Below are 13561 nucleotides of genomic sequence, written 5' to 3'. Positions count from 1 at the left end.
ACGTGCTCAGATACCACTTAGTCAAAGTCTGGGTCCAGTTCCACTGAGCAGCTGGTTGTGTGATTTGAAAACAGAATCAGAAGCAGCCGAAGACACCACAGTAGGGCCAAGGAGTCAAGCCCCAACCTCCCAGCTGCTCGTGCAGCAGAGTGGTGCTTGGGAGAGTGACAGCAAGGCAGGGCTGGAAACACTCAACAGCAGGCTTTGAAACCCTAGAAAAGCTGTAAGCTTGCTGCCAGAAGCAGTCTTGTGCCATCAGCTGGTTACCAGACATCTCCCAAGGAAGCGGGTATCCGTGTCAAATTTACAGAAAAGGGTGTGCACAGCAAACCCAGAGGAGGTGGTGTCACTAGAAGCATCATGATCCTCTCACACCACAGTGCTTGGGCAAGACACAGGAGAGCCTTTTTTTTCCAGGAGCTAAGGTCCCCCCGGCCTCATTAGGAACTACCAGCGCTGTGAGACATCACCCATAACTTTCCCACCATTGAGCCCTCCAGGCATGATAAAGAGCTCCCACCACCTGATGCAATCAAACACACCACTGTCCTTTGTCAGCTTTAAGTTCAAAGCAGCTGTCAGGTTCCAAACCAGTGACCAGCATCACTCTGCTCCTCAAGATCCCTCGGTTCAGTTTTCCTGCTACTGAGCACCTTTGTTACTAAGTTTAAGGTCTTTAAGGGTGCTGTAAAATTGTAATTTATGGCATTTAACGCCAAGCTCACGTTTGGAAATCAAGAGAAGAAAGCCTATTCAAACCCCTTTTTCCTACTCCCATCTCTTTTAAGAAGGAAGTACTCAGCCTGGTAATGGTTACCGAGTTCTGGGACTTCAGACCTACAAGAATGGGTTATTTGTAATGGAGACAGAAAGAGTCGCCAGGCAAAGGGGAACATCTAGTGGCCACAGGCTCCCTTTGCAGCAAACCTTCCCCAGGGCAGGGATCTGGCGTGAAAATTAACCTGGAATTGCTCCTGCAGGCTCAGCAACCCCCCTTCTCCCCACGGCTCTGCCCTGGGGAACACCCCTCTGAAGCAGCGCAGAGACCCCGGGGTGTGCAGGAGGTGTAGGATCTCGGGGTGTGCAGAAGGTGTAGGATCTCGGGGTTTGCTCCCCCCGGCCCCCCTCCTGCCCACCAGGGAGTTTCACTCAAACCCCAAGAATTTAGTGGAATTTCACTGGAAACTCAAAACCCAGCTTTTTTTAACTTAATTGGTCATTGCTTGGGGGGAATTTCCAAAGGCATTCTGTGCAGAGGATCCTGATATCCTCCATCTACACCAACAAGTTCCTGTAGTTCCCACAAGTCTTACACTCAACGACAGAATGATTTGGGTTGGAAGAGACCTTTAAAGATCATCTAGTCCAACCCCCTGCCATAAGCAGGGAGATTTTCAACTAGATCAGGTTGCCTAAAGCTCTGTCCAACCTGACCTTGAAAATATACAATGAGGGGGCATCCACGGCTTTTAATCACGGCAGCAAGTGCCTGTGCTGTTATCAGGGACAAGGGCAGGAGCAGACCAGGTTAAAGCCAAGCCATCACGAGGAACAAAACTCCCAGTTGAAGAGAAGCAGTTCCTGATGGTGCTGCTGGTCCCCTCCGTGCTGGTGTGAGGACAGCGCAGTCCCCGGTGAGAGCATGGCTGCAGCTGGGCACGACCAGTACACACCGGGCACCGCTGATCTGATCCACAAGTGACAGTGGCCAGAAGATACCTCTAAGCCCCATTTTAAACCCAGGTGGGGCTGGGGCAACACGCTCTCTGGCCCCACCAAAGGGAAGATGGCTCATTTCAGAATTTGCCAATCTAAGGTTTTTTACTCAGTTTGGCACCTGATCTCAGTGGAAGCCTTGTGAGATCTCCTGAACATGGCAGGGACTGTGTAACTGCTTCACTGTAGGGAAGGGTTGCTGTGAGAGAACACACACTCCAGGGCTCATTTCTCAGTTCCAGCATGTCATCTGCTGGAATAATTACAGGAAGGAAAATAACTAAACGGAGGACAAAGTCAGTTGCCTTCACAGTCAAACACCTTTTAATACAATCCAAGACTCTGCACAGTGACAAAAATACCATCAATGTAGGGGAGCGATGCCAACAGTAGGGTAGGAAAACCAATTTAGCAGCACACCACCAGTCATCTGAAGACAAGCATCACCCCAAATAATACACACGCTCATCTCAACTAGTCCAAAAGGCAGGACAGACAGCTGACAGCAGGGCAGCACAGAGCTCCCAGCCGGGTGCCCACGCTGCCCAGTCAACCACCGGGCTGAGCTCCTCCAGTGCCACGGCTGCCACAGAGCTCCAGGTGCCCACCGGCGGCCGCTCAGGGTCTCTGTGGGCAGAGATCACTCCCCATCCAAACCCAGGAGGGATTTCCAAGACAGAGCAAACAATTTCAACGCACACACACAAATAGCAGTTGAGGTGCTACCCCTCCATGGCTCCACACAGATCTCTATTGGCATAGAGTTTAACCCTTTACAGAACAGTACTACTCGCCCCTCCAATCTGTCTTCAACTGAAGCTGAAATCTCAGCACAGAGGAAATGGGAGTTTTTCCCTTCCCTTTGTTAATTGGTCTCTATGAATAGGAGACCAATTAACATGCTTGATCCGAAAAGGGAGTGTGTCAAAGTGCATGATCTTTAGATGTGTGGTGACAAAGTCTGACCAGCCCACCCGATGGCTGGGAACAGCTTGAATGTCATTTACAATAAATTCAAGTTTCTGATGTTCAGAGTTTCCAGTCTTTTCTGCCTTGAAGAGAATATCCCAAAGCAAAAATGGCTTCTCAGGAAAGCAAATACACTCTTGCAGAACTGTGGTAGCTGATGCCCAGCCTTCAGCTCCACAGCTCCAGGCCTCTTGCTGTCACTGCGGCCAGTGGGATGGCAAACAAGGACCACAAACTACATCAACGGCTGTTTGGTTACAATGTGACCACAGCACTTCACAGCCAGGGCACTGCAGATGAGTCAAACCTTCTGATGAGTTGCCCATTGTAGTCATTGTCTCAAAACCCACCCTGTGGTCTCCATCTCAAGTGTTTTACATGTAACAAACTGTTGGCTTAATCAACTGAACTTTGATATACACTTGGTCAGCAACAACCATTAACTACACAGACAAAAAATGCCTCTTTGCTACTGGAAAGAAATTCAAGACACAATGCAATTCTGCCAAGGTGTCTCACAACCATAACGAGAACTACACATGAGGATCTGCACATGGAAAGGAGCATTCATATTTACTGGGTTGTATGAAGATGACACAGCACTGTACAATTCCTCTGGCTAGATTATTGCAGCGTCTTTCTTATTCAGGCTACTCAAATTTAACACACACAGACACACACACACACCCCCCCGGCCGGGCAGGACGTCGGCAGCGCAGCGGGGCAGTGCTGTACCAGACTGAAACCATCACTGATGTGTGCCTCCAGAGCGATACGAACAGTCAGCAGGGGTATCACCTCTTAACCCTGTTACCACTGCTGTGATTTGCAAACTCATGCAGGCCATGGCTCAAATTGCTCAGAAAAGCTACCAAAACGGTTTTTTTTGTGGATCTTCACTGCTGGGGGGGGGCAGAAGTTGTACTCGCCAGACCCAAGGGAAGCTGAGCTGAGGCCTGTGATTGACTTTTGAAAGACGTTGGAAACTCAGATGCCTAAACCACACTGATGCTGCTCCTTGGAGTCTCACATAAATTTCCTATGACGAATTTCTGAGCAACTAGCAGTTATTTCTGACTTCAAACACCCCAATCCCTGCGCGCTAAGAGTAGAGCAGGGAAAGGAACAGCTTTTCTCAGATATGGCTTAGGACGCAGTGTAGCGCTGGGGTTTCGCTGACACAGCTGCATCTACAGGGATGGGGAGAAAAATCACATCACCGCTGCCAGCTGCAGGAAAGATTTTGCAGATAAAAACCATTCATTTTGAGTGTAATACTAAAGTCCCACAAATCCTGCCAACACACAGCTCGAGGAAATTTCTGACAAATTAACAAGCTGAAAATTAATGCTACTGTGTTTTGGTTTGCCTTTTTTTTTTTTCTTTCCCAAGGACACCTCAAACAAATTCAAGAAAAGAGACAGGGACAAAAATGAAATCCCACTTAAGAGAACCTACTAAATGGGATACATTTTTGGAGTTATTTGTTTTGCGTGAGGACGCTTGTGGGATACCAGCAAGTGCAAAGTGATTGAGCTAGCTTTGAAAAAATAATTAAAGGCAGTATCAGCTGGTATTTGTAAAAAGTCAGCTACAACTGTTCAAGTTCTTTCCCACCAAATTACATAAATGTAACTGAATTATATCTGCCCTTCTAGTTCAATTGAGCTTACGGTAAACGCACGAAAAGGAGATGGACAGAACTCACTGGAGTGGGATGTGGGAAAGAGAGGCCCAGGGCCGACTCTCAAACAGGGTGAAATAATTGAACTGCAAAAATAAATGGTGCAAAAGACATCTTGAACTGTATATGCAGTCTAATGTTTCAAAGAGTTATTCTGACAAAAGTGATAAATGGCACCTTAAGAAAAAAATCACATTTTTTCCAAGTTTCTTTATATACTTTGCTAGAGGCAACACTTTAGCCAGACCCACAGTATTTTCACTGATGGCAAGCTAAACAAACCAACATTGCCAGCAAGACTGTGACCTCTGAATTATTAACATGGCCCTCTCCAGCCTAGCTGAGATTTTATCACTATAAATTTTTAATTTTTCCTTTTAATAAACTTCAAGTTTAAGTAACACTTTCCCACCCTAAAGCATTTTTTTAAGATTGAACTGCTGAAAAAACCAGCAATTCCCTCTTTCCCCTCATTTTACTTGTGGTAGATCTTCTTACTAGCAAATTATCCAGTGAAGCTTTGAGAGCAGCCTGTCGTATGCTCGGGACTACCCACTGATGTTTACATACTTGTGCTTCACAAGGGAGAAGCTCTACACCAGATATGACAAGTTTTAGATAAAGACACTGGGTAACTGTCTCTGGCCATCGTGTGCCACAAGACGTGCTTGTGTGTATTTCTCAGGAATGAGCAAAAGCTGTTTTGCATCAGCCCAACCCTACCAGACACTGCTGGCCAAAAAATGTGACCTTTTTCAGGATCTCATCCCTGGGAAGACTCATGATATGGAGGAACAGCATCACCCAGAGCTCTCCTGGGAAACTCGTCCCCTCCCACATTAATTACTACTCAGCAGATTTCCCTCCCACTTCCCTTCATTTTCTTGTGGGGAGACCATTAGCTTCTGTATCACCATGTCTAACTCCCCAAACATGTAGAAATATCAGCACAGTTATTCTCAGATTTAAAGCTTCATTTCAGCTTCCCGGAAAGACAAAGGAAAGGAAGTTTCTGAGCACTGCATGTACGCTCTGGCTTTCAGCTGTCTGAAACACGAGTCAGTTTGAAGTCATTATACTGATATGGAATAGGAATGTAAACAAAATCAAGCCTTTGAGATCTCATTGTCCAGTCTGATGCCTTCCTCAGAGGCAGACTCCTCAAACGGATGTGACTGGAATGTGCCAAGGGTTCAGGTACAAGGAGAAGGATAATCAGCCATCACAGCTCTTGTGGGAACCGAGGGCTTTTATAACTTAAGGAATGGTACTGATTTGTCTGCACAATGTCTGCTTACAGTAGGGCAACGATTTTATGAACTACTTTTCTATGTCAGATCTGAGGTCATTAAAGTTCCCTGTGAGCTGACATTTGATATTTCTGGCTCAAGGCTGACCTTGGTGCCAGTGGCACAGAGCTCTGCTGAACACCTCAGCCAGCTCTGCCTCCAAGGGACTGCAGAAAACTGCAAACCCAATCTGTGATATGGACTTGTATCCATTTAGGATGGTTTGAAATCATTGCACTTTGATTTTTATCTAATAACAGAACCTGAATCCAGATCTCTAAAGGTAAAGGGCTGAGTTAATCAGATACATTACTTCACCTTGATTTGTCTTAAATAAAATAACGGTAAACAACTAAGCCCTGCATTCGAGTGCATCGCTTCGTAATGACTGAAAAACACTGAGCCCAGCAGAAATTATGTTCTGACTTGGTTCCTGCATTAGAATTTGCCTTGGGAATTCTAAGACAACTGAAAAGGTTCTTGATTAATGATAGTCACATCAACCATTCATGGTGTCCCTGAAGCCCCACACCTCCAAGACAGAGATCTGGAAGTTTTCAGAGCACAAGGGCTGGTTATTGAAAGTATTGCAGTGGCTGGTTCTTCCATGGTTCAGGTCTGCATCGAGGTAGAGAGCTTGGCCATCACCCCCTCCTATGAGGAGACAAAGACAAGTGTAAGGGTATCTCTGCATTTCAAAATAGGGAAACTGCTGTACAACAAAAAACAAACAAACAAACAAACATACATAAAAAAAAAAAGGACTTAGGTGCTTTTCTCATGGGAACAACTGGAAGCCCTAAGTGATGTTTGCTTGCCATCTTCAGGTGTAACAGTATGATCAAATGCATAGCTATCAGAACAGGATGATTATTTTTTTAATTTAAAAAGAAATAATGCAAGTCAGTAAGAACAAGAAGTCCAACTCAAATGCCTGCATTTAATTTGCTTTTCAGTGCTGGAGGCAACTGCATATTTTCTCTCCAGTAAAGAAAAACCAAAGAAATTTGCGAGCAAATCGGTAAGCAGTCAAAAATCAAAGCTAGGACAAGAACAAGTTCCTCTTCAAGAACTATTTTTCACCATGAATTAGGTGGTAGAAAGGTATGGCTGTGCTTAAAGCTAATTACTACTATCTAACTCTAAAAATGCTTGACATGCAAGGTTTCCCATAGAAAATGTTTGCTGGGTAATGATATCAGGTTTTGGCCATTTTTATCTGAAAATACAGAAATGGTAACTATAGATGGCCCTCTTGTCTAAGGTGGACAGGACAAGCTGGTAGGACATATGGATAGAGTGTGAAGAGATGTTGCTAAAGAATAGCCAAGAGGAAGTGGAAAGCTTATGTGCAGGAATTAGAGACCGAGGCAGCAAGGAGAACTTTGTGGTTGGTGTCTGCTACAGGCCGCCTGATCAAGGGGAGCCTACTGATGAAGCCTTCTTACTCCAGCTACAGGAGGCATCAAGCTCAAAGGCTCTCGTCCTGCTGGGGGATTTCAACTACCTCGACATCTACTGGAAAAGCAACATAGTGAGCTGTAGACAATCCAGGGGGTTCCTGGAGTGCCTCGATGATAACTTTCTAAGGCAGGAAACAGACAGCTCTACCTGAGGGGATGTGACACTGGACCTGATAGTCACCAATGCAAGAGAGCTCATCAGGAATGTCAAGACTTGGAGGCAGCCTGGGCTGCAGCGATCATGTCCTGGTGGAGTTCACAGTCCTAAGAGCTATGTGTCAGACAAGGAGCATAGTCAGGATCCTGAATTTTAGGAAAGCAAACCTCCAGCTCTTCAAGGATTTGGTCAAAAGGACCCCCTGGAAAACGGCCCTCAGGGACAACAGGGCAGAACTAAAAAACTAAAAGGCAAGGAGGAACTGCATGGGCAGTTCAAGCAGGATCAGGCACCCTGGGAGGAGCACAGGGACAGTGCCCAGTAGGGGCAGGCCAAGGGTCAGGAAGGCCAAGGGGCAGTTGGAGCTAAACCTGGCAACGGATGCTAAGAACAAGAAGGGCTTCTATGGGTATCTCAGCCAGAAAAGGAAGGTTAAAGAAAGTGTACGCCCTATGATGAGCAAGAATGGCAAACTGGTAACAGATGAGAAGGTTGAGGTTCTCAACTTTTTTGCCTCAGTCTTCACTGCCAACCCCTCTCCTCACACCTCCCAAGTTGAAGAAGCAGGCAAAAATAGGGGCTACGAGAGTGAAGAATCAACCACTGTAGGAGAAGACCAGGTTCAAGAGCTTCTAAGGAGCCTAAAGGTACAAAAGTCCATGGGACCTGATGAAATGCATCCACAGGTCCTGTGGGAGCTGGTGGATGAAGTTGCCAAGCCACTTTCCATTATATTTGAGAAGTCATGGCAGTCTGGTGAAGTTCCTGCTGACTGGAAAAGGGGAAACTTAACCTGCATTTTCAAAAAGGGAAAATGGAAGACCTGGGGAACTACAGGCTGGTCAGTCTCATCTCTGTGCCTGGTAAGATCATGGAGCAGATCCTCCTGGAATCTCTGCTAAGGCACATGGAAAACAACAAGGCGATTGGTGACAACTAACATGGCTTCACCAAGGGCAGGTCATGCCTGACAAATGTGGAGGCCTTCTACGATGGGGCTACAGTATTAGTAGATAAGGGGAGAGCAATGGATGTCATCTACCTGGACTTCTGCAAAGCATTGGACACTGTTCCACACAACATCCTGGTCTCTAAACTGGAGAGACACAGATTTGATGGATGGACCACTCCTTGGATCAGGAACTGCCTGGACGGCTGCACTCAAAGGGTTGTGGTCAATGGCTCAATGTCCAAGTGGAAGCCAGTGACGAGTGGTGTTCCTCAAGGGTCAGTACTGAACTGGTGCTGTTTAACATCTTTGTCAAGGACATGGATAGTGGGATTGAGTGCACCCTCAGCAAGTTTGCTGATGACACTGAACTCTGTGGCACGGTCGACACGCTGGAGGGAAGGGATGCCATCCAGAGGGTCCTGGAGAGGCTTGAGAGGTGGGCCTGTGTGAACCTCACAAAGTTCAACCAAGTCAAGTGCAAGGTCCTGTACCTGGGCCACGGCAATCCCAGGCACAAATACAAGTTGGGTGGAGAATGGATTGAGAGCAGCCCTGAGGAGGAGGACTTGGGGGTGCTGGTGGACGACAAACTCAACACTCACCAGCAATGTGTGCTGGCAGCCTAGAAAGCCAACTGCATTCTGGGCTGCATCAAAAGTGTGGCCAGCAGGGTGAGGGAGGGGGATTCTACCCCTCTGCTCCAATTTGGTGAGACCCCACCTGGAGTACTGCCTCCAGTTCTGGAGTCCTCAGCACAGGAAGGACATGGACCTGTTGGAAGAGGCCCAGTGGAGGACCACAGAGATGCTACGAGGGCTGGAGCACCTCTCCTATGAGGACAGGCTGAGAAAGTGAGGGTTGTTCAGCCTGGAGAAGAGAAGGCTCCAGGGAGACCGTATAGCAGCCTTCCAGCTACAGAGAGTTGGGGCAGAGAGGAACCATAGAGCAAGCGTAGGATGATGCACCTGGGGAGGAATAACCCCCTGCATCAGTACAGGTTGGGGGTGACCTGCTGGAGAGCAGCTCTGAGGAAAAAGACCTGGGAGTCCTGGTGGACAATGGGATGACCATAAGCCAGCAACGTGACCTTGTGGCCAAGGCCAATGGCATCCTGGGGTGCAATAGTAAGACTGTGACCAGCAGGTTGAGGGAGGACATCCTGCCCCTCTGCTCTGCCCTGGTGAGGTCCCATCTGGAGTAATGCATCCAGTTCTGGGCTCCCCAGTTCAAGAAGGACAGGGAACTGCTGCAGAGGGGACAGCAGAGGGCTATAAAGATGATGAGGGGACTTGAACATCTCTCTGATGAGGAAAGGCTGAGGGACTTGGATCTGTTTAGTCTGGAGAAGAGAAGACTGAGGGGGGATCGGATCAACACCTATAAATACTTAAAGGGTGGGTGTCAAGAGGAAGGGGCCGGTCTTTTTTCAGTGGTGCCCAGTGACAGGACAAGAGGAAATGGGCACAAACTTGAACATAAGAAGTTCCATCTCAACATGAGGAGGAACTTCATGAGGGTGGCAGAGCCCCGGAACAGGCTGCCCAGAGAAGTGGTAGAGTTTTCATCTCTGGAGATGTTCAAAACCCACCTGGACACGTTCCTGTGCAACCTGCTCTGGGTGGACCTGCTTTGGCAGGGGGTTAGACTAGATGATCTCCAGAGATCCCTTCCAACCCCATATCATTCTGTGACTCTGTGATACAAGAGAGATGGGGAGGGACTCTTGGTCAGGGAGGGGAACAGTTTTACACTGAAAGAGGGGATACTGAGATGAGATCTGGGGAAGAAATTCTTTCCTGTGAGGGTGGTGAGAGCCTGGAACAGGTTACCCAGAGAAGCTGTGGCTGCCCCATCCCTGGAGGGGTTCAAGGCCAGGTTGGAGGGGGCTTTGAACAACCTGGTCTGGTGGGAGGTGTCCCTGCCCAGGGCAGGGGGGTTGGAACTGGATGATCTTTAAGGTCCCTTCCAACCCAAAGCATTCTATGATATGCACAAATTCTCACCCTGACTTACCTATAATGATGCATTCGCTGCTGCCAGCCATGAACATGGAGGCTGTTTTGGAAGGCAAGTTGAAGTGCCGAGCTGATAAGAAGGGAGAGAGGCGATCTGAAGGGTCTGGTGGGACACTGCCAGAGGAGAGAGTGCTGGAAGCTGACGGGGCGTGATTTTCTGGCTCTGAACCAGTTGTGGCCAGCTCTGGGTGTTTTATGATCACCCACTCGTAGCGTTCCACTTCTGGCTGCAACTGCAGAGAGGCAGAGAAGAGCAAAGCTGTAGTTAGTGCATGTGTACCACGCAGAGAGCTCTGCGCGCAAAGGACACTCAGGCCCCTCTCAGAACTTTGACACAATTAGTGATGAAGATTGGATCAAACTATCTTTTATGCCAGATGTTACATTCTTTCTTTATAACATTGTATTTTAGGTGATTGAAGAAACGATACAGCATTTTCTGAGTTACCTTACCACATATTTTAAGAAAACATTCTGGGCAAAACTAAAATTTTCTTCTCCACAAGTTCAGTAGGCTTTATAAACAAGAAAGGTATATAATCCAGCCTCGTCAAGTGAAAGGGAAGCAAGAGTTACTCATACCAGTACAGCAGTTCTGCCTTGCTACCAGGTACCGACAAAAAAATTTTACTCACCCTAAATACAAAGCACTCCCCGGTTCCAAAGAAACTCAGCTTGTTCCCCCCTCGCCTGCGCTCGCTCCAGTCCGTTGACAGATAAGCACCACAGACCTGGGACAGACAGCACCGTCAGGGGCTTCTCATTGAGGAAGGAAGGGCATTAAACCAACTGATACCAGCATTTCAGAGTCTAGAACTGAAGGTTTTATTTCAGTTTGATTTTCAAAATCTCTGTATCAGTGGATTAAGGCAGCACAAGTACTTATATCTAAAGATAGATTTAAACTGCTTTAATCCTTAACCCTTACAGCCTAAGAGTTTCATAAATTATTTCACATCTCTGTGGCCTTATGTTCCAATATAACCTCAGGTACCAAAACACTAATTACTCCAAACTTGTAAAGCCTGACTTTCACTTCCTCATTTTGACATGTCACAAGCTGACAGCCCTGCCTGAACATTTTCTGGTCAAAACCAGTAGCCTTGGTGCCTTTCTCCATTTCAAACTGTAGGGTAAAATCAGTTCAGCTAAGGCAACGCTGAACTAGCTCAGATATTTAATGCAGGCTACTCAAACAGCAAGGGGCCCACTAGTTTCCAGCAAAGACAAACATGGCCTTAGAGCGCTGAGCTCTTCTGTGGAGTCTTCTGTTTACACTAGAAGAATTTCTTGCTACCAGCAATAAGCATTGCTGCCAAGTGGACACAGACCAACAATGAAGCTCGAAGAATGGGATAAAACCAACTCTGCTATTTTTATTTTTTTTTTTTCCCCAGAAACTATGGTTAAACAGAACTGTCCTAAGGTACATTTGCTCTTTAGCCTCCACCAGCATTACAAGCAGAGCTCCTAGGACAAAATTACTGAGGAGTCGGCTTTCTATACAGATAAAACACAATATATATAGATTTATATAAGCAAAAAGGTGGCCCAGAAGTCTGATTGATCTGATATGCCTGAAGTGCATGACAGCCAGAAAATCAGAAGGCAAATTTTCTTCTTTCAAAAATGTAACAATAGACATATGAATAAAGGGTGAACATAATCCTTTGGAAAAAAAACACCACAAAGCAACTCCAAAACCACCAAACAAACAAACAAAAAAACCCCATACTTTTCTCCTACTTTTTTGTTTGTACTATTTTTGTTTTTGAGGGGTAGGCAATGAACCATACTGTAAAAATCAGCATCACTTACAAAGCTAGACTTCTGACATACTCCAGAACAAGAAGCAAAATAATACATATTTTCCCTCTTCCTTTTAGATGCCATGAGCATTCTATAAGGCAATGGCATATCAATGCAGGCCTGGGGCAGCCAGAAACCACACAGAGAACTATGAAACAGCCTGGGGCATTAGCATTAGGTAGATACAAATAAAGAGTAGAAAAGGGCTTGTTTCATGGGCTGTCATCTGGCAGGAACATAAGCAGAAATATAAGCCCACAGGAAGCAATAAGAGCTTAATGCTATACACAGAATATTCAGGAGTCGTGCACAGTGGCACAGAGAACCAGCGCTCATTACAGGAACTACCTGTGTGCCCTCCTGTGGAGATTCTGGGAAGCTTTCTTGTTTTATGCATTTTTTTAAACAAGCATGAGATGAAGCTTATGTTTCTGTGTTCAGAATATGTTGTCCAATACTGTCATACACAGTAGAGCAGACGAATCAATACTCATTAGACAAGGCACCTGTGTGCACTCCTCACGTTCTCAGAGCTTTGCTGTTCGTTTTTTTTTTTTTTTTCAAACAAGAATGAAATGAACCTAAAGCTTTTCTTTCCATATTATACAGTCCAATATTATTTGCACCATTTAAATTCTGCTACGTTCTCTCCTCCTATCCCAGAGAAAACGAAAATATCTTCTATGAATCATGAGTTTCTTAACACAATTCCCCAGCTTCTCCCTCTGATTCTGCAATTAAGACAGTCCGTTGAAGAGCTCAACGAGCTCCTCCAGTCCATCACCCCACATTACTTACAAGAGAAAGAATAGCTGAGCAAGACCTAGTTTATAAGATTTACCCAAGAACGCATAGTCCCATAATTGACAAATGGAATCATTTAAAGCATGCATTGTTAAAAAAACCAAAACCCCAAGCAATTTCAGGTCCCTTGTTCTTCATTTTATTATAAACAGTTGTGTGGTGCAATACAGCATTGCATAACTGTCTAAAATCTAACTTCATCAGTTGCTTTTCACCTCACTCACCTCTTTTGCTGTGGTCTTGATGAGGAGAAGAGTTGGTTCGTGTCCCTCACTGTGAGAATAGAACCTGAAGTGCAGAGTACACAAAAATGAGGACTCAACTACCACCAACCGCAGGTCTTTTCCTCCTTAATGTCAAGCACCATCTCCTCCTCCAGCTGATGGCATGGCAAAAGAGACATCTGAAGACTAAGCATATTGCTGCAAACACTTTTTACAGTCCCTTGTAAATAACAGGGTTAAGTGCAAACAAGTATTACCCAGCAGTTCTTTTCTACACAGCTCTGGGTACAGCTGCTTATGCCTATCACAACAGTGGCATTTTAAGGCATTTTGAATTAAGGCAACGCAAAGGAAGTTGTGTCCTGAGGACTGGTGGCTGTATCTGAAGAGCTTTCTGTTTTCCTAGAAAGTAATTACAATGCATTCTTGGTGCTTGCTTTTGCTTTTCCTCATGGGCCCGTGAGGCTCGTACAGCAGAC

At 46.1% G+C, this 13561-nt stretch overlaps 1 protein-coding gene across 4 annotated transcripts in view; it reads right to left on the bottom strand.

Annotated features, from left to right (window-relative positions):
* Positions 1–2017: 2017 nt before the first annotated feature.
* Positions 2018–13561, bottom strand: part of TBC1D24 (TBC1 domain family member 24) — a 30279-nt gene continuing 18735 nt past the window's right edge. For all 4 annotated transcript variants that reach the window (XM_014958819.1, XM_014958822.1, XM_014958821.1 and 1 more), the window contains 4 exons: positions 13083–13146; positions 10881–10976; positions 10244–10478; positions 2018–6312 (listed from right to left, as the gene is read on the bottom strand). In XM_014958819.1, the coding sequence (XP_014814305.1) occupies positions 6158–6312; positions 10244–10478; positions 10881–10976; positions 13083–13146 (550 nt within the window). In that variant the 3' untranslated portion in view covers positions 2018–6157. The remainder of the gene's footprint in view (positions 6313–10243; positions 10479–10880; positions 10977–13082; positions 13147–13561) is intronic.

The sequence above is a fragment of the Calidris pugnax genome, unplaced genomic scaffold (assembly GCF_001431845.1).
Source record: "Calidris pugnax isolate Ruff unplaced genomic scaffold, ASM143184v1 scaffold244, whole genome shotgun sequence".
NCBI lineage: Eukaryota > Metazoa > Chordata > Aves > Charadriiformes > Scolopacidae > Calidris > Calidris pugnax.
This window is presented reverse-complemented; position numbering and strand designations above follow the sequence as displayed.